The sequence below is a fragment of the Garra rufa genome, chromosome 14, assembly GCF_049309525.1.
Source record: "Garra rufa chromosome 14, GarRuf1.0, whole genome shotgun sequence".
NCBI lineage: Eukaryota > Metazoa > Chordata > Actinopteri > Cypriniformes > Cyprinidae > Garra > Garra rufa.
The window spans coordinates 27007555-27027946 of NC_133374.1; the positions used below are offsets into that span (position 1 = coordinate 27007555).

A 20392-nucleotide genomic window follows, 5' to 3' on the forward strand; every position below is an offset into this window, starting at 1 on the left:
GAGATCCATATGTCAGCCACATCTGGTTTCATGATTTGGCTCGGGTTGGCTTATGGCACTGCTTTGGTTCAGTTCTTGCTAAAAAGATGTGGACCAGTTTTGGGCCGGCGAACAAATACTAATCTGGGCCACACTTTAGCTGTTGATATGGACCAGATCCGGGCCAAAGGAAATCTGCTGACTGGGTAGCGGATAATGAACCGGAAGTCTCGTATAGGCTTACTTTCGCGTTGAAGAATAAGGTGGATACTTAAATATACAAATATGTTCTGGTGATAGTTTCATAGTAAACTGGACAGTTATCAGTAGTAATTTGAATGACATGTGAGGACAGTTCTGCAATTCTTCCCTACATACACTTTCTGGTAAACAGTTCTGTGAAAAACTGAACACACTAGTTCCCTGTAGTGTGACACACAATGTTGTTACCACAAGTCAACAAGTGTAGTTCCCATGGTCTGCCTATGACAGTCTGTTTTCAAGATTGTTAGCCTGGAGCTTTAAAAGCTTCTAATCATTTTCATGTACTGGATTGTTTTTTGTTAATGTTGCATAATTTATTTGCTGGCGAAATAAAAAACTATTTGAATTAGGCTGATGTTAGTTGATTTTTATTCACTCTGTAGGTTAACCATGCATTTTTTATTCTTTTTCATGTCTTTAGAAGGCATTTGTCTTTCAAACACATTCAAATGCACAAATTCATAAACTTTTTTGTCATCTGATTCTCTTTCACCTATTATATTAATTTAAAGTACCCCTGAGATTTAAAAAAAAATATTTTAATAATTAAGCATCACATTTGCATGTTCACTGGTTCTCTGATGTTGGTTATGGTCACGTGACATGTGGGTAAACACATAAAATATATATATAAAATTAGAATGTGTTTTATTTTGATCGATTTTATAATAACTTGTTTTAATTTAACATTTTTATTATTTAATTAATTATTAGCGTTTTAATCAAACTCATAAACCATCTGCAGTTCCTTCACAAACCACCTTGACTTAATATAATGTTTAATGCACTTCATGTTGTTAATAGCAATGAATAGAATATATTTTCTTAATCTTTGTATTTTTATATGTCAGTATGGTATAAGATTATCCTATTAAAATCAATGTGATAAACGAGTTAGATCAATCTAAAAGTAATCCAAAAGTAGTCCGATTATATTACCAAAATGTGACCCTGGACCACAAAACCAGTCATAAGGGTCAGTTTTCTGAAATTGAGATTTATACATCATCTGAAAGCTGAATCCATTGAATTCATTGTTTGTTAGTCAATAATATTTGGCCAATATTTAGCCGAAATACAACTATTATATATCCTAATGAAGCATGATTTTTACTTAATATCCTAATGACTTTTGGCATAAAAGAAAAATCGATAATTTGACCCATACAATGTATTTTTTGCTATTGCTACAAATATAGCCATGCTACTTAAGACTGGTTTTGTGATTACATTACTCTCTACAATTTTTGTCATGTAATTTAAAATCAGTAACGGATTACAATTTGTAAGTAATCTACCCAGGATGGGTACTCTGCAGAAGATTACTGTGGCAAGGGGGTCCTTTAGAGTGACAGCTGCCCATGATATTCCCTGATTTTATTACATTTTAATTAATGTCTGACGGTGTTGACAAAGTGAGGACACAACTTCGAAACCTTATTAAACACACATCTCACTGAAAAACAACCTTGCTTTGATATGAGATATTATTAAGTGTTGCTTTTGATAAAACAAGGTCTTTTTCATCATTAAATTTTTTATTTATTTATTTTATAGCATATGACTGAATAAACCCTTCTCTGTGAACACAGTTTTAGATGTAGTGAGAAGACAATAAGTGTCATAGATTTCACATAATAATGATAAAATTAAATTGAAGGGGATAATTGTGTTAAATACATTCTATTATTATTCACCATAACATTTACAGTTGAAAATCTTTTTTATTTTTTAAAACTAATAGCAGTTATAATTGCTGGACATGTTTTGTCCCATGTATCAAGAATGACTGATCTGTTAATGCTTAAAGGCTATACTTTCATTCATTCTTACATCTAGAAATAGCAATATACGATGAAAAAGCAAGCGTAAACGCATTTGGTTTTAAGTCACAGCAAACAATGATTAACAAAACAAGGGAAGTATGTAAATCCACGCCCTACGTTTGGACCAATAGCAAGTACTTAATTTGCATCTGGTGCAACGCTGGTATTAATGTACAATTTCTGCAAATCTCGTACTTCCTCAAACTTCATACTAAAGGAAGCTACAGTGAATCATACAATAATGATGATATGCTGTTAAAAACAGATTCGCAAATTACACTCACCATAGATGTAACACATAGCGCAGACGAGACCTATATATAGACGCAGCTTCACCTCTTTCAAATGCCCGGATGAACCTCGGTGGTCCGGGGTGCAGGCTTCAAACCTGTAGCTGCTTAGCGGCAGAGTGGTTCAATTCCACCTTTCGGGCGCAAATCAAGAAGCGTGAAATACAATAACCTTTTAATAAATTTATATGAAATGCTAAACTGTTTTAGACTCTCAACGAGAACTTTCATACTGTTAAACCCCCGGAAACTCAGCCGCGCAAACAACCAATCAGCGAAGTAAACACTCCGCTGAACCAATCGCAGTGCTCACACTAGTATAGGAAATGACGTGAGGTGCCCTTGGTTAGCGGTACAGCGTGTGCCTGAGAGGCTAGCAGGCTAACACCTGAAAATGATTATGTAAAATTAAATTAAACATTCTCCGTTTGAGTCATTCCCCGGTAAGAATGCTAAACTTCATACATGTATTTTTTTTTACATTATAAAGCGTATATTTACAATAGTGGTTGTAGCTTATCAGCTAGTTTACAGTTTTACTCTACTATATTTAACTATATATAACTAATATATATATATTAGTTTATATTATAGTTTATAGTTATATTATAACTATAATTGTTATATAATTTTGTATGTGTGTGATGCATGGATGGGTAATGCATGTTCCTATTCTTCCCTTCTTTCTAAGGTTTTGTCCAGTAGCTGAAATGCCTCTACACAAGTATCCCCCAAAAATCTGGGAAGCCCTAAAGCTTCAAAAGGGCATCTATGCCCGTTTACCCCAGCACTATCTGCGCTCTCTGCAGGACACCAGTTCTCCTACTCCTGTGCACTGGAAACCTCTGGGTGTCAAATACAGGCTCAGTCCTAAAACTGGACACAGAGAGCGGGTCCAGGATGTGCCTATCCCTGTTTATTATCCGCCAGAATCACAGGATGGACTCTGGGGTGGAGAAGGATGGATATCTGGCTTTAGATATGCCAAAGATGACAAGGTGAGACCAAATGGAGAACTACAGTAATATTGTTTTTGGGTTCTTTTATGTCAATAGTGGTCCATAAGATGACTTATACTGTAGTATGTAATATATGCTTGTCACACCAGCTTTCTACACGACTGCGCAAAACCTGGAAGCCGCAGCTGTTTACCAGAGAGCTGTACAGTGAGATCCTCGACCAGAAGTTCAGCGTGACAGTCACAATGCGCACACTGGACCTTATCGATGCTGCTTTTGGCTTTGACCTCTACATTCTAAAGGTGAGACTCAAAAGTCTATCGGATTTATTATGTTTATCATTTTACACAAATTATAAGAAATGTGTATAATAATATATATTTACATAGCAACATTTATTGTGTAAAATGTTTCATTTATTATTACATTAAAATATGAGGTCCTCAGAAGTCTGTGGCATTTTACAAACAATTTAGTATAAACAAAATCATGAGGTCCTCAGAGGTCTGTGGCATTTAGTGTGATTTATTATTTCACAAAAGCTAATTTTGTATTACAATATATATTTATATAGTCATATTTAATATATAAAAATGTTTTACTATTGTATATTTATTATTATCTTCAAAAATTATAAAGTCCTCAAACGTCTATAGCGTTTAATGTTTTATCATTTCACAAATATTTAAATCATTTTACATAATATGTGTATATATAGATATTTATTGTATAATTTATTTTATCTATTATTGTTTATTTATTCTATTTAAAAATTATGAAGTCCTCAAAAGCCTGCGGCATTTAGTGTGCTTTATTATTTCACAAACATTTTTTTATATAATAATATATATTTACATAGTGAAATTTAATGTATAAAAATGTTTTACTGTTGTATATTTATTATTATCTTTAAAAATTATATAGCGTTTATTGTTTTATCATTTCACACATTTAAATAATTGTACATAATATGTGTATATATATTAATATTTATTGTATAATTTTTATTTATTATTGTTATAAATTTATTGTCTTAAAATATATGAAGTCCTCAAAAGTCTAGTGTTTAGTATGTTTTATCATTTAATAAAAATGAAAATAATTTTACATAAAATATGTTTATATAATAATAATTATTGTTAAAAATGATGTATCTGTTATTGCTTATTATTATATTTAAAAATTATGAAGACCTCAAAAGTCTGTGACATTTAGTGTACTTTATTATTTTACAAAATCTTGTATATGTATATGTAGTAATATATAATGTATAAAATGTTTTATTTATTATTGTGTATTTATTATCTTTAAAAAATATGAAGTACTCAGTAGTCTGTGGCGTTTAGTGTTTTATCATTTTACAAAAATTAAAATTATTTTACATTATAATGTTTATACAATAAGGTTATTTTGTAAATAATGAAGTACACATGTCTGTGGCATTTAGGATGTTATATTATTTCACAATATATATATAGTTTTTATTTTTATATATATATATATATATATATATATATATATATATTAATATACATTGTATAAAATAATTTTAACTATTGCATGTCCTCACAAATCTGTGGCACTTAGTATGTTTTATTATGTTTATACAGTAATATATATTATATAAAGTTGCATGTAATATTGTATATTTATTATTATATTACATTGTTACATTTTTTTCTTAACATAGAATATATGTAAATTGTTTGTAAAACCACTCTTGTGTAAAAGTAATTTGGTTCAGTGTATTTGAACAATTTACATAAGAATACCATTTTTAATCATTTATATGAGAAAATGTGGTTGATATCTTGTATCTCTTTTAAATCAGACCCCGAAGCAAGATTTGAACTCCAAGTTTGGAATGGATCTAAAACGTGCAATGCTTTTACGTCTGGCACGGAAAGACACGGATCTGTATCCTGACGATCCGTCTCGCAGGGAGAAAATCTACAACCGCTACAAGGTGAGATGACTTGATAATGTATGTAAGTATATTTGTAGCCATATGGTGTTGATAATCAGCCTGAGTGTTTTCTTCACTTGCCTGTCTCTCAATCCTTACAAGCAGCAGTTCCAGATCCCAGAGGAGGAGGCTGAATGGGTGGGCTTGACTCTAGAGGAAGCAGTAGAGAAACAGAGACTACTAGAAAAGAAGGTAATGAAATAAAAGGGAATATGAAGGATGGATACTACATGTCTGATCGCTAATCATCCGATAAACATTACTCTGTTTTTTCCTTCTCAGGATCCAGAGCCTCTTCACAACACTTTGGTGAAGAAGCTTGTGGAGGAGCTCGCCATTAAGAAACTCTCAGAGCCTCAGATTGTGGAGAAAAAATGATTGTTTTCTTCTCTGCCATTATCCATGTCTGTCATACAGTTTGAAGAATAAACAACAATGTATTTATTTTGTACCAACATCTGCAACAATGTGCTTGTAATCTGTATCTGTATATATATATATCATTTTTACTTACCTAATAATAAACTGAATCAGATCTGACTGGAATCCCTTATTTTCTAGCTGTGTTTGGAAATTGAAATGTCCTACTAACATTGGTTCCCATTTGGTTATCTTTTTGGAAACCAAATCCTAACATTCCAGTAATGTTCTTTTTACCATTTTTGTAACCTGATAAGAATTTATACATATTTTTTCGAATGGTTATTGTTCGTATTTATGTATAACCCCTATACATTTTTGGGAACCAATAATTGTTAGCTCAGCGCAGCACATGATAAGTACGTTTGTTATTACAATTTAGAAATTGAGAGGTTTACATTTCATATAGTGTATTTTTGTGTGTAATCGGTGGCACTGAACGTAAACAGTGCCACTAAACAAAACAAACCTTGCATATTTTGCTGATTATTGCTGCTGAAAATGGTCAATTATTGTCATATTTTGGACTGTACTAATCGGTCAGACCGGGAAAAACATTTCGAGGACTATGGACTGCCAAAAGTTATAACAAATCAAGCAGAAGAGTGCCAAAAAAGCGTTTGTGGTTGGCCAAACTGAACCAGGATTTCCAGGGCAAGAATCTTGACAATATTTGTGTTTGTTTTTATTGTTTCTGGTCAGGTAGGTGAAATATTAGGCTACTATATTAATTGATAAAGCTTGTAGGTATATTAACCACCTATTAACTTCATAGTTTGTCAAAATATTGCGCCCTTTCCTGCTTACTAAGTCCTCGATTTAGCAGCGAGGACTTAGCAAACATAAATTCATAATTTCTTTATGACTGAAGACAGAAAGACATGAACATCTTGGATGACAAGGGGGTGAGTACATTATCTGTAAATTTTTGTAAACTTATAAAATATATTTTCCCCTTATCGTAGTAAAAGTGTAGTAACCATGTTTTTTTGGCATATTGATTATCATTTGTATAATTTTTACTGCAAATACTACGGTTAAACAATGGTTAGTACAGCAAAACCATGGTTTATTTATAGTAAGTTTTATTTGTAGTAAAACCATGGTTAATGTTAGTAAGGGCACTCCTAGTGTTCACTGAACACAGTGCTTGACATTTCTGTCAAAAATAAATTCAGTCATAAATTCACATTTCAAAGCAATTAGTTATTTTAGGAGTGCAAACGTGTTTCCTTTTAGCGCCATGCGTTTTATACACTCCCATTGCCCAATACTGGATTTTCTATGAGGCATTACGACATAGTTTCCGCAGTGCTAGTCAATAGATAAACCTGGTTTGTCTGAAGTTGCAACACACACACACACACACACACACACACACACACACACACACACACACACACAGAGAGAGTAGAGAGAAAGAGAGGAAACTTTGTTGTTCACATTAATAGTTGTTAAAGGTCATCTTGAATCATGTGACCCAGGGTGTGAAATCATCTCTCACGGGAGCCACAACACAAACACCATTGTTTCAAGTCACTGACATGTGGCTATTAGGTCATAATGAAAGCTTGAATAAAACATCTCAAATCATCAGTTTAAGCATCATCTGTTAAAGTTTGATCAAAGACTGTGGGAATCTTTTTCGTCAGAGATAGTGACATGTTGAACGTGTAGCTACTGCTCTGAATTCTATATATAGTATCAGAGAAGTGCACCAAAGCACAACAATAGCGGTTGTGATGAATGAGGAAGTGACTGAACTTCTTTTTTTCCTCATTCCCTCTTAACTTTTAAATATAAGAACCTATAAGGCATTTCAAAAAAATCAAGGGTTTGGAAGGTTTTAGACTGATTTTTGGATTGAACTGCATTGAGGCATTTAGTTTTCTGATTAATTGGATGCAAGTAAATGTAGCTCATGTTAATGCGGTGAGGTAGATTCGGTTGGACTTTGGCCTTAGTGCCGCCCACTCTCGAGACAGGAAGAAATTACGATTTAACCAGTGACTAATAAAGCAAGTACGCTACGGGACAGCAAAATGAAGTCATTTTCCAGAACTCACAATTTTAATATTGACAGCAACAACACACTATACGAAGCAGAATGTGACAAGCCAAAGGATTTGTACACAGCACAATTAAAAATCACAGCAGTATTACAGACGTTATACGTGTATAAATGAACAAAATGCTGCCCAATGGTTATGATGGTGAATCCAGCTTCCTTCAACATTGACGTGACACAGATAAAATCGCTCAAATTCTTCTGCCACTGACTCAGACTACATTCATTTCAGTTTCCTATGTAACTTCACAGCATGACAAAACCAGGCATGACATGTCGTTCGCAGGGCTAAGCGATTTGACTATTTTCACTGAAAAAAAAAAAAATCCAGTTCTAAGCAGCCAATGAGATTTTTGTGGGCAGGGCTCCAAATCCAAATCTATGAAACATTTCTGTTTCTTTGTACTTTCAGTTAGCAAGCTAAAAAGCCATTCACACAGAATGAGCAATAAAATAAAAGTTTAACTTAAGTGCTACAAATTAAAACATGGTTTCATTCCGCAGTAGACAAACGTGATGGTAAAACACATTCATCTTGCATATGTGACCACAAAACCAGTCATAAGGTTTTTTTTTTTTTTGAATAAATAAGCTTTCATTTGGTGTATGGTTTGTTAGAACAGGACAATATTTGGCCGAGATACAACTGTTTGAAAATCTGGACTCTGTGCAAAAATGTTTTTTTTTGTTGAGTAAATCGCCTTTAAAGTTGTCCAAATAAAGTTTCTAGCAATGCGCATTACTAATCAAAAATTAAGTTTTGGTATATTTGCGGTAGGATATATATAATTTTAACTTATACAATGTATTTTGGCTATTGCTACAAATGTGCTCTTGTATGTTCACATAGAAAAACAATGGAAAAGTGGAAAAACATATTCTGTGTGAACAGCCCTTTAACAACCTAGTACTTAGTACATAGTACTAACTAGTTAACCGAAAATCACAATAACACTATTTTTCATCAGGAGTTACAAACGGCCACCAATGGTCATGCTGTCGTGTTGCACCTGGCTTGATCATGGCGTGAGTTTGGTGTAAATTGCATGAATTAATCTAACTGCTACTTCAGATTGTGTTTGAATGTCTAGTTTTGTCCCCTTAATGCTGTTAACTGAAATTCCTCTGTGGATGAAGTATTGCGAAATGTCAACAAATATCACATTACATTTAACACTTAAATATGAAGTGAATTTGGGTCTGGGACCATTTACACGATGCTAATAGGTTCTGCTCTAAAACCCTTACAATAAATTAGCGAATGACAGACATGTTTCATAACTGGCACATTACAAGCAGTTGAGCAGCTCCCTTTTTTAAAAGTAATGGCTACATGCTTCTCCCACCTCTTGTTGGCTATCATCAGCCTAATTTGCTGAAGGTGGCTGGGCAGGTGATTTACTTCATTAGTATGTTCATACTACCAAACAGGAAGTCAGATAGTGCCCGCTGAACAGGTTTGGCAGTCAAGTCTTTTTTTTTCTAGTCCAAAATGATTTTATAGTCAACAGCGACTGTATGTCCAATAGTGAGTGGGATTCAGTGGTCCAGGTCGTTCTCGCTCTTCACGTTGGAGTAAATGAGGCCGTCGATGTTCTCCAGATCGGCTGGATAGGTCTGATTCTCATTCACCATCTGACTGAAGTGCACGTCGTTTATAGAAGACATGTTCATCATTGGTTGACTGATGTTCGATTTTGTATCTGTGCCATCTAAACCAAAGTTGGGATCACCAGGAAAAAATAACTGACTTAGAAACTGGTCTGGACCATGCTGACCCAAGCACTGAGAAATGCCTTGGAGGACAGTGTCTAAAGTCTCTGGGTCCAGGCTAATACAACCATCCTCGTGTTTAAAGTCTTCATTATAATGAATTTCCTCCATAACCTGGGCCGGCATGTGGATGCCTCCATCCATAACAGGGACTGCCATGGAGGCATTGGGAACGCTGCAATCGGGAGGGGCGTAGAATGAGTTGTCAAAATGTTGTGGCATGCTGACTTCGGGCACAATGTCTTGATCTGAAAGAGGAAGGACAAACACTGATGTAGGCCTCAAAATGTGAGAAAATGAGATTACGATATATGTTTCTTTTTCTAAACATCCTTACTTTGAGGAACGCTGCATGGCTCGCTGAACTTCACATCCGATTTCATTTTCCTCTTGCGGTTCACTCCGTAAGGATCTGAAGATCAAAAGTGCAAATCAGATTAACCTTTCTTTACTATAATAGGGTGACAGGAGCATGTGATGGCGCTGATTAAAATGCCACAGAGTATAACAGAATCGTTTGTTCTGTAGACAACAGAAGAACTATTATGAAGTATTATGGTTTCCTTATGAATACTTTCAGTTTAAGTCACCATAATTCTGCTGTTTATAATGAATAACTGACACAGTGACACACTCTCGTTTTGCAATATTTTAGAAACTAGTAAGAGAAAGCTGATTCATTTTTGGATGTGAGGCGTCTTTGCTTTAGTTAACCGTTGTATTGGTACTCTTTTGTATGCTATTGCTTTTGGGGTGTGTTCACACTTTTAGTTTGGTTCATTTGGACCGGACCAAAAAGGAAAATGATACATTTGGGCCTGGCCCACTTGGCGTTTACACTGGCATTTTTGACAGCAAACCTAAAGAGACCAAACCTAAAGGTATAGTAAGTATAGTGATATGTTCACAATCTGATTGGTCAAGTTGAGTGACATATATTTCGTGACGGAACTGAGATTTCATTCACTGATCAGTTTGCTCAGCGCTGCTTTAAGTTGAATACACCTAAGCGCGCTTGTTGTTCCATGTACATATGATTTTATTTTCACCACACGCGAACTCACAAAGAGCTCATAAAAGCTCATTTTGTTTTAGATACACCTTTTGTTCCCTTTGTGAAATCAAGTCGCATAGCATCACATCTTGTCATTACTTCCTGTTTTTGTTTCGTTTAGAAGTATTTGGTCTGTGTCACGTTCATATTTCATTCATCCAAACCCTGCTGCGGACCGCTAAAAAGATGGGTCTCGATCCGCTGCAGGGTTTGGATGACAGCGTTAACATTTACTCAAATGAGCGCACTAAACAAGCAATCACACCAGAGTTTGTTTTCATCAAACCAAACATGACAAGTGTGAACACATCCCAAGTGTGAATGCTGGCATCCAAACCTTGGTGTGCACCAAAGAAGCGGAGCGATAAAAAGATGGGTCTCGGTCCACTTCCAAACAAACTCTGGTGGGATTCAAATTAAATATGAACTCAACACAGATCAAATACTTCTAAACGAGCAGAGGGCAAACGTGGAGCAACAAGGAGGTAAAGCGCCTTTTATGAGCCTATTGTGAGTTTGCAGGTGGTGAAAATAGTCCAGCAAATAGCATTAGGTGTATTTAACTTAAAGTGGCGATGAGCAGTCCGATTAGTGAATGGGTACTTTGATATCATACACTGATTGGTCTGCGGTGCACCACTTTAAGTCAAACACACCTTTCGTTTGGGGAAAGTTCTGTCACAAATAATACGTCATTCAACCCCACCAATCAGGTTGTGAATGTATCACTATACCTTTAGTTTCACTGTCAAAAATGGCAGTGTAAATGCTATGCAGACCAGTACCAAATGTATTGTTTTCTTTTTTTCGTCCAGACCAAACAAACCAAACGAAAGTGTGAACACACCCTAAAATGATGGGTCTCGGTCCACTTCCAAATGAACACTGGATGAAGCGGACCAGGATCTTTCTTTGGTCCAGACCAAACGAACCAAGAGAACAGAACTAGAAGTGTGAACGCACCCTTCAACACAAGAAACCTGAACTAGGACCATTACACCTTAAGAGAATTTTACTTAGGAAGAAAATTACACTCCATTCTAAACGTTTTTATTTATTTACAAATAAGTTAATACAGGAAGGATGCACTAAATGGATCAAAAATGATAATCAAGAGTCAAGACTTTTAGATTTCACTATTTCAAATAAATGCTTTATAAAATAAAAGTTTTTTTAAAGGGGTCATGAACTGAGAAATTAAAATTCCCTTATTCTTTTAACATATAAGAGATCATTGTACTATAAAAACATCTTGTAAAAACTCAAAACTTTCTTGTTAGTCTAAACACAGCTTATATTGTATCCACCAAAACAATAGGCTGTGGAATGTGCCACTTTATGATATAATACTGTGACTAAACCCTGCCTCTGCAAAAGAAGATCAACGCCTGCTTCTACATCACTGCCTGTTTAGCTCCGCAAAACAATACAAGCATGTAGTGTAAATAAAGAGAGAGGTAAACGCAGGTCTATAGCACGCAACGGCGATGTATTACATCATCCACCTGGAGCTACTTCCGGGTACGACCAGTTGGCGGAAGCTAAAGTGATTCACCACCTTGGAGCTGTGTGAGGCACTTTTTATTATGAATGGATGCACTTTATTGGACTCGTTTTGGACTCATGACGTAAAAAACCCGCCTATGCCATTGTAAAGCTTGAAAGTGCTAAGATAATTTTTAATATAACTCTGATTGGATTCATCTGCAAGAAGGACATCCTATACGCCTAGGATACCTGAAGGGTGAGTGAGTCAAGGGCTAATTTTCATTTTTGGGTGAACTAACCTTTCAGTTACCTGTTTATATATTTTATGTGGCGTCTTATAACTCACCTGCGTTGTCTGGAACGTAGGTGAACTTGACTGGCTCACTGTCCATCCGGTCAGACATGCGGCGTAGACACACGTTGACATCCACCTCCTCTGTTATATTCTGCTCCCTGAAGGGAGGGGTCTTGAAGACGATGGCGATTTGTCGGTGGACATCAGTCTGAGCAAACTCTGCCTTGGCCTCCCATTCGTCCTTGTTGAAGATGATCTCAATGTCATCTATGGAAGTTTCCAGATAAGACAAAAATAGTCCTTTTAGTCCAACTGTATCCACCATTTTTCCCCCCGCAAGAATGGGCACGACATTTGTACATTTTATGGGTCAGGCTTCCGGTATCATCCGCGCCACGCTATTTTTAGCTGTACAAAACAGCTCGTTTTGCTACTTGATATTGCAAATTGGTGTCTTACGATGTTATTTTAATGTATAATTTTATTTTTTAACACACTGGTATTTCCCTATAGCGGAAGATTAACCAGAAGTCTAACCCATAGGCTTACTTCTGTGTTAAAGAAAAAGATGGGTTGGCAAAATATGAAGTATTTAAAGTCCAGTTACCTTTCTGCACTTTGTCACAGAGCATATAAATTTCAGTCTTTCCTGTGCAGGGGCCTCTGACAACATTAAGCCGATTGATTTTCAGCTCTGCTGTTGTGGTCGCCTCTAACAAGACAAAAGGAAACAATCCAAACATCATCTACCAGGAAACTACAGAGAGTTGACATGCTATGCTTGAGTAGAGTATTTTTGTCCCAACATGTATCTTGCTCTTACTCTTGTCATAGATGGGGTTGGAAACCACAGGGGCGAGGGAAGTTCGCTCTCCATCCTTTCGTTCCAGCTCACACTGGAAACACAGTCTCACCACGTTCATGTCCATGTCCTCAATGCTCTTAGAGTGGCCCGCTGGTGAAGAACAAGACCAAAACATTCAACAGATGCTCATACTCTACTACAGAAGCTGCAGTTTATGGCTTTGTCTGCAATATCATTCAACAACTTACTGTTAAACGGATCAATATTCTTATTCCTTCTCTTCTGCAGCGAGGCATCGAGTTCCTTCCTCCTCACACACTGGATGCCCAGATTTGCAAAGCTGGAAAACACCAACATACTCAGGCAGGAAATAACAGTTTTACTCTTAGATCACGTTCTGCTGACCATGCTGTCCCAAAGCATTGACGTTAACAGAAATATACCTGTGTCGACGAACGTTGTGGGGATTGATGTGGATGACACAGATGCCATCTGAGCAGTCTTTCCCGACCAAGCAGTGTGGGTGTGGGCGATACGGGATGTCCTTTGTCACAAGAGACACTGTGACCATCACCTTCTTGATGTTGTCAATGGGGCCTTGGATCTAAAACAGGTGATGAGACAAAATACAGTTTTACTTTTGTTTTCATAGTGCTGTTGAAATCGGTTCTTTGTGGTTGCGTTGTTGGCACAGGCTCCTGTGTTGAAAGTACCCATTTATGGACATTTCACAATGGCACAAATGACTGGAGATCATGTTTGTTTGTGTGGTTTAAAGGTAATTCCCTCCGTCAGAGCCCACGCGTCGCACACCTCCCCAGGGAACTTTCACTATTAACTGCATTTACATGTTTAACTTGATTTCATATAGAAATAACCACAAACCAATAGGGGGAAGCCCCACTGTTATGGGATAGTCGGTGCATTCCAAACACACCCACTGAATCAAATAAGGAGGGCAAATCAATTTCGAATTCATGTAAATGAAACATGCACGACGAAAATGAAATGAAGTTTTACAAGGCCTACCTGATGACAACATTTTTCAAACCCTGTATAGCCTACTGTTTTATACACTCATTTCTATGGCCTCTAAACCAGCCTGCCTGTAACTTTGCTGAAAAACATTGATTGATTGTTTATACATTTTTAGCAAGTAAAAGCCCTTTTAGTATAATTTAAAAAAATTGAGACACGTATGCGTCATGGCACTCCTGGAACGCTTGTCAAAAACTGACATAGTAGAGAAGAAATGGTTGAATAAAGTCGTTATTTTTGTTTTCTTTGCACACAAAGGTATTCTCGTAGCTTAATAAAGTTACGGTTGAGCCACTGAAGTCACAAGGACTATTTCAACAATGTTTTTACTACCTTTCTGGTCCTTGAACGTGTCAGTTGCATTGCCGTCTATGCAGGGTCAGAAAACTCTTGGATTTCATCAAAAACATCTTAATGGCCTTACGAGTTTGGAATGACATAAGGGTGACTAATCAATGACAGAATTTTCATTTTTGCCTGAACTATCTCTTCAACTTCTAAAAATACAGTTGTCGACTCATTCATTAGCATCCATCCCAAAAATTCTTCCTCTGACTCACTTCAATGGCAGGCAGGGTCTTGCTGGCATCAGTGCTGGAAGCTCCAAGAATGCTGCCCGCGGAACGTCCCTCGCACTCATAACGAAATCGCATGCCGCGCTCCTTCGGCTGCTCCACCACCACCAGCTCTGGCTTCTCCAGGAAGCGCTCCAGATGTTCTGTTCCAGTCTGAAGAACCTGAGATGCTACAGATGACTGTCCACGTCGCTGAGATGCCACTTTGTGGCTTCGCATGGAATGCATCGGTGCCATACCATCAGTGTGTGCCGTTGGGGTCTGGTCAAAGCTGAATGAAGTCTGTGAAAGGAGAGATGGAAGCTAAATTTTAAAATATGAAGAAAATGGTGAATGAACAATGGTGCCTCTATGTAGAAACATTAATTGCTATACAGTTGCAAAGGCTTCTGTCCTGGCAGTTGGACTGGGATTTGACACAAATTTCACGATTCGATTCGATTCTGATTCGCAAGCTTACGATTCGATTCGATTATATTGGATATGAGGTACAGTACTAAAATTTCTCAAGGAAAAAAACCCCAGCTCTCAACTAATGCTGTTAAATATATATGAGAGTCATTACTACATTACTATAATATTGAGGGTTAAAATTAACTGATTTGTATACAAATGCTTAAACTACACTCAATTAGGTTTTTATAATAATAAAGTTACAATTACATAATTTCTACTCCAATTCTACTCCAATTCCAATTTAAGTATACACATTTAAATGGTGGTGGTCATAAAAAAAAAGACAGATTTATTCAAAGTTGAATTGAACATTAATTAACAGTAAAATGTATAATGCATAATCTATATGGTCACATATTTAGCAAAAGGCTCCTCTCTAGAGTTCATTTTTCTAGCTATTTTGAGGTAATTGTGATGTTACGGGATTGTTTACAAGCTATGTTGACATCTTTGCACCGTTGAAACACTGACTAAGTGATTATATAAAACAGAATACTAATTTTGGTAAGTTGTACTCTTTCTTTTAAACATACCTTCAGTCGTTCATTCATGTTTATTTTGTGCTATAACTGGTATTAAAGCGGAGGAGACAATCAGTTCACGCGCCTCTTCTCTTGAACTGAGGTGCTACAGCGATCTGTCACTGCACATAAACAGTGCCAAAACAGCATTTATTGTTTAAATCCTGTAATAAAATGGCCAGAATTTGAAACCTGAGACTTTGTTTCATATCAAAAGTAACAAAGCTCATTGAGATTTATTCCGTTCATTAACTGAAAACAGGCTAGACTAATCAATTCCTAGGATTTAAGAATCAACACTGTTTTATAAAAATGAGTATAAGTTCAAATCGATTAAAATAAGTTATTGTTATAGTTGCATTGTGAATTTTCCTGTTCTCATTTAATTATAATGAATATTAAAACTTTATACAATTATCATCCCTGGTGTGGCTTTAGCAGCTGGCTTTCCAGACAATAAGAGAACAAACAACGGAATAGAGCAAGAGACAAAATATTTAAACAAACAGATAAATAAAGCTTCGCCAAAGGGTTTGAAAAGTGCTTAATCACTGAATAATTTATTTTCAAACCCCCACGCAATGACTTTGCAACACAAAGCGTTCAGAAAACCACATTAGCTTGTTTTATTACTACGTTAGAATCGCATGATCCTTCTCTGACTTTCCAATACTTCAAATCATTAATGGAAAGACAAACAATTCACCTTCAGCTCACTATCTGCCTTTGAAAACCGAAGCCACCACAGCAAGAAACAAAAAACAACAGCAAGAGAGAAAGAGAAAGTGAGTGTGTGAGGGACAAGAGAGTAACAGTTTTTTTTGCACATGCAGATATTGAACACAAAGAGCACAATTACAATGCTACAGGAATAAAAGTACTTTTGACAAGACAACAGACACACATCAAGTCTGGACATGTCTGAGAACGGACTCAGATCGCTTACACAAAGAGCCGCTGAGAAGAGCCAGAAGAAGCATGGTGAAGAAACAGGAAGCTCACATAGCTGGACGGAAAACCAGCCAATGAGAAAGTGAGAAGCAGAGAGGAGGGTATGAGTCTGAGTGTCTTTTGTATGGGGGAGAGAAGCATGAGCCGAGAGAACGCTAACTGAAAGTAGGCATCGAATTACAATCACCCTGCCAAGAGTAAAAAAGCCTGATGTCATGAATAACAAGTTTCGATATCAAGCAAAAAACAAGGCATTTTGTATAGAGAGCTGTTAGAGCGAATGCAATCAATATGCCACAGAATTTGAGTCATCATTCACAAACAATGCAGGATGAGTTACGCACCAAATTCAGTTAGTGTTAAAGGGACAGTTCACCCAAAAATGAAAATCCTCTGATTCTGTCTTTCTAAACATTTCTAAACTTTCTGGAACATATAAGATGATGATTCTGAGAAAAGTCTCAGCGTTTCTTGCCATCAACTAATACAGTGACTGCTCTTTTGGTTCAATTTAGGATAACAGCAGGAGGACTCACTTGTGGAGCTGCTCCTCTGGGGACCAACACCGGTGCGTTTCGCCTGCTTCTCGGCGGCGGATCAACTGGCTGGATGTCCGGGTCCACAGGTGGAGGAGGAGGACCAGGGAGCGTCAGTTCTTTGATTGTTTTTTCCGTAAGGTACTCATCTATAATATCTGAGGCAGAGTTTTGATAAATGTTAACACAAGCTCTAGTCAAAGAGATCATTTAAAGGAGAAGCTCACTTCCAGAGAAAAAAGATGTCCTGATGATTTACTCACCCCCATGTCATCCAACATGTTCATGTCTTTCTTTCTTCAGTCGCAAAGAAATGAAGGTTTTTGAGGAAAACATTCCAGGATTTTTCTCCATATAGTGGACTTCAATGGTGGCCAATGGGTTGAAGGTCCGGATTGCAGTTTCAAACGACTCTACATGAAGAATAAGGGTCTTATCTAGTGAAACAATCTGTCGTTTTCTTTAAAAAAATACTATTTAAATAATTTTTTACCACAAAAGCTCATCTTGCATTAGCTCTGCGTCTTCATTACATGATGTTGGAAAGGTCACACATGACGTAGGTGGAAGTTTACAAATCGAGCGTGCAAAGAAAGTCAAACGCCCATTACAAAAAAAAGGTAAAACAACTATATTGGATGATTCTGAAGTTGGATGAGAAAATGAGATGGTGTTTTTTCACCCTACCCTACCTTTTTGAACCTAAGTACACAGATGAAGAACTAACCGTGCATGACCTTTCCAACATGATTACGTAATGCGTGGAGTCCACACATTGCAGAGCTACAGCAAGCCAAGCATTTGTGGTTAAAAAGTGTATAAATATATATATATATATATATATATTTTTTTTTTTAGAAAATGATTGAGCATTTTGATAGATAAGACCCTTATTCCTCAGCTGGGATCGTGTAGAGCCCTTTGAAGCTGCACTGAAACTACAGTTTGGACCTTCAACCTGTTGGCCACCATTGAAGTCCACTATATGGAGAAAAATCCTGGAATGTTTTCCTCAAAAACCTTAATTTCTTTGCGACTGAAGTAGGGCTGCCTCCTAATAGTCAATGAGAAGAGGCTTGGTCGACCAAAATTTTACTAGTCGCTTAGTCAAAATTGCACAGGAAGTGGTGATGTCACGCAGTCCGTGACAGACAGATCGTTAACGGCTGGTCTATGTGGTAATATATTACATCAGGCATGACATCCAAATGCTCACCTGTCATTCATCAACCTTAAATATGGCTTTTCATCTGAAATATGTGTGTAGAAGCAACTTTACATGGCCGCTCTAATGTTAACGTGGAAAAATATGCGCTATTCAAGTGTCTGTGTGGAGTGTGGAAGCTGAATAGTAGCACTCCGTCATTTTGGGTCATACAGATAAAGTAACACACCTTTCGAATCTGTAAAGACTCTACGTTTATTTGTGTGCAATCACAATAACAACAAAATGTTAAAGCAAACAGGATGCGCTTTCTGTCAACTTCAGTGCGAAAATTAGAAACGCTGTGTATACTTGCCTTACAGGCATGAAAAATATATCTACAGAGAGTGAAATGTCTACTTTTAAATGAACCACTTCAAATAGAAAACAAATATTCTCAGATTATGTATAACACATGCATGCATACAGAGGCATCAAAACTGCAGAGATGACAAGTTAGTGTGACTGACTTTATCTCTTAAGCCGAAAACAAAGAAAGCACTAGTTTATCAATAAATTATAAAAAAAAACTTAAATCTCCTTGCTGTTCTTCCCTGACACATTTATCATTTTTATATCTGCCGGTACGCTGTGGTAAGCTTTTTTTGTGTGCACTTGAGCGCTTATGAGGCTATGTAGGCAATTAAAGGCTCTCATTATTATGATTTGTATGGTTTATTAAGAAAGACTAATGCTTAAAATGAACGACTACAAGTCGACCAGAAAAACCTTTAGTCGAAGGCAGCCCTAAACTGAAGAAGAAGGAAAAAAAAGACATGAATATCTTGGATGACATGGGGGTGAGTAAATTATCAGGACATTTTAATTCTGGAAATGAACTTCTTTAATCATTTGTTCCCATGTAACACAAAAGCAGATGTTAGATACTCTCATGTACTTTCACTGCATGGAAAAACATAGTGACTGGGGCTGTATAACATCTCCTTTTGTGCTCTATGGAAAGTCACTGAGTTGGAACGGCCTAAAGGTGAGTAAATAATGACAGAATTTTTGTTGACAGAAAAACTATCCCTTAAAACACACAGCATATTAAAGAACTAAGTGGACAAACAAGGTCACCTCACAATGACATCACATCACATCTTACTCACCTAGATCTAGGTCTGCACAGAGAGGCATGATGGGAGAAAAAAAAGACAAGAAAAACAGTTAAACATGCGCATTTCCGGAAAACGAAACTGAAAGCAAGTTTTATTTATTTATATATTTATTTATATAACATAAAAGCAGTTAATGACAAAGTCGTTTGATAAACGTGTCTGCAGCCGCTTGACTTTATTATCAGCTAATAAACAATTGAGCTAAAATGAGATATAAAACATATCGAATGATTATAAACAAGCTAAAACATTATTTTGCGACAATAAAACAGAAAAGGCATTTCGCGGGCCTGTGTTATTGTTTCAATACAGGCCTGTAACTTTGGAAACACCCACTTCTTGTAGAAAACAACTTAGTTTCGATCATACCCTGAACCTTTGTGTCATAAAACGTAATATAACGTGATGTAGCGATAGATAACGCGTACATGATTCACTGTTTAGACGTGAAGTACAGCAAATATTCCTAAAACTTGCTGAATCAGAGTGACAACAGGGCCGAAGTGAAAATATAACAAACTGACCTGGCTGACCTCCCGCTGTGCCGTTCCGAATACTCATGTTTCTCATTGCAGGCACAAAGTAGAAGAAAAATGAGTGTCGTTGATTCCTACAGTCTCTTGTAGGTCGTTATTTTGTTGAATCGTAATCGTATTCCTTTGAAACAGCGATCAGATCATCAGTCCCGCGTTATGGACTCATTTCCGGGTGCTTCGCCTATTCTTTTGGAAGCTTGAAGTTAACGCAAGCTTTTTTGGGAAAGAAATCTCGAGAGAAAATGAGAGAGCGCCTTATCTGTGACT

General features: G+C 36.6%; 2 protein-coding genes and 1 non-coding gene across 3 annotated transcripts; 2 read left to right on the forward strand and 1 right to left on the reverse strand.

The window, feature by feature from the left end:
* Positions 1-2416: 2416 nt before the first annotated feature.
* Positions 2417-2503, forward strand: trnastop-uca (transfer RNA opal suppressor (anticodon UCA)). The gene has a single exon. It is a non-coding gene; the product is annotated as a tRNA-Sec (tRNA).
* A 177-nt stretch (positions 2504-2680) lies between these two features.
* Positions 2681-5824, forward strand: mrpl28 (mitochondrial ribosomal protein L28). The gene is made up of 6 exons (XM_073818414.1): positions 2681-2802; positions 3051-3357; positions 3468-3620; positions 5150-5284; positions 5390-5476; positions 5567-5824. Exons 2-6 carry the CDS (start codon positions 3070-3072, stop codon positions 5660-5662), a joined length of 759 nt encoding a protein of 252 aa, XP_073674515.1. The 5' UTR covers positions 2681-2802; positions 3051-3069; the 3' UTR covers positions 5663-5824.
* Positions 5825-7752: 1928 nt separating this feature from the next.
* On the reverse strand, positions 7753-20386 carry relb (v-rel avian reticuloendotheliosis viral oncogene homolog B). Its single transcript, XM_073817778.1, has 11 exons — positions 20114-20386; positions 19581-19592; positions 17265-17422; positions 14786-15082; positions 13631-13791; positions 13436-13527; positions 13206-13337; positions 12990-13094; positions 12434-12649; positions 9883-9957; positions 7753-9793 (listed from the first exon to the last, which is right to left on the reverse strand). The coding sequence occupies exons 1-11, from the start codon at positions 20157-20159 to the stop codon at positions 9312-9314; spliced, it is 1776 nt and encodes a 591-aa protein (XP_073673879.1). The 5' UTR covers positions 20160-20386; the 3' UTR covers positions 7753-9311.
* Between the last annotated feature and the right edge of the window lie 6 nt (positions 20387-20392).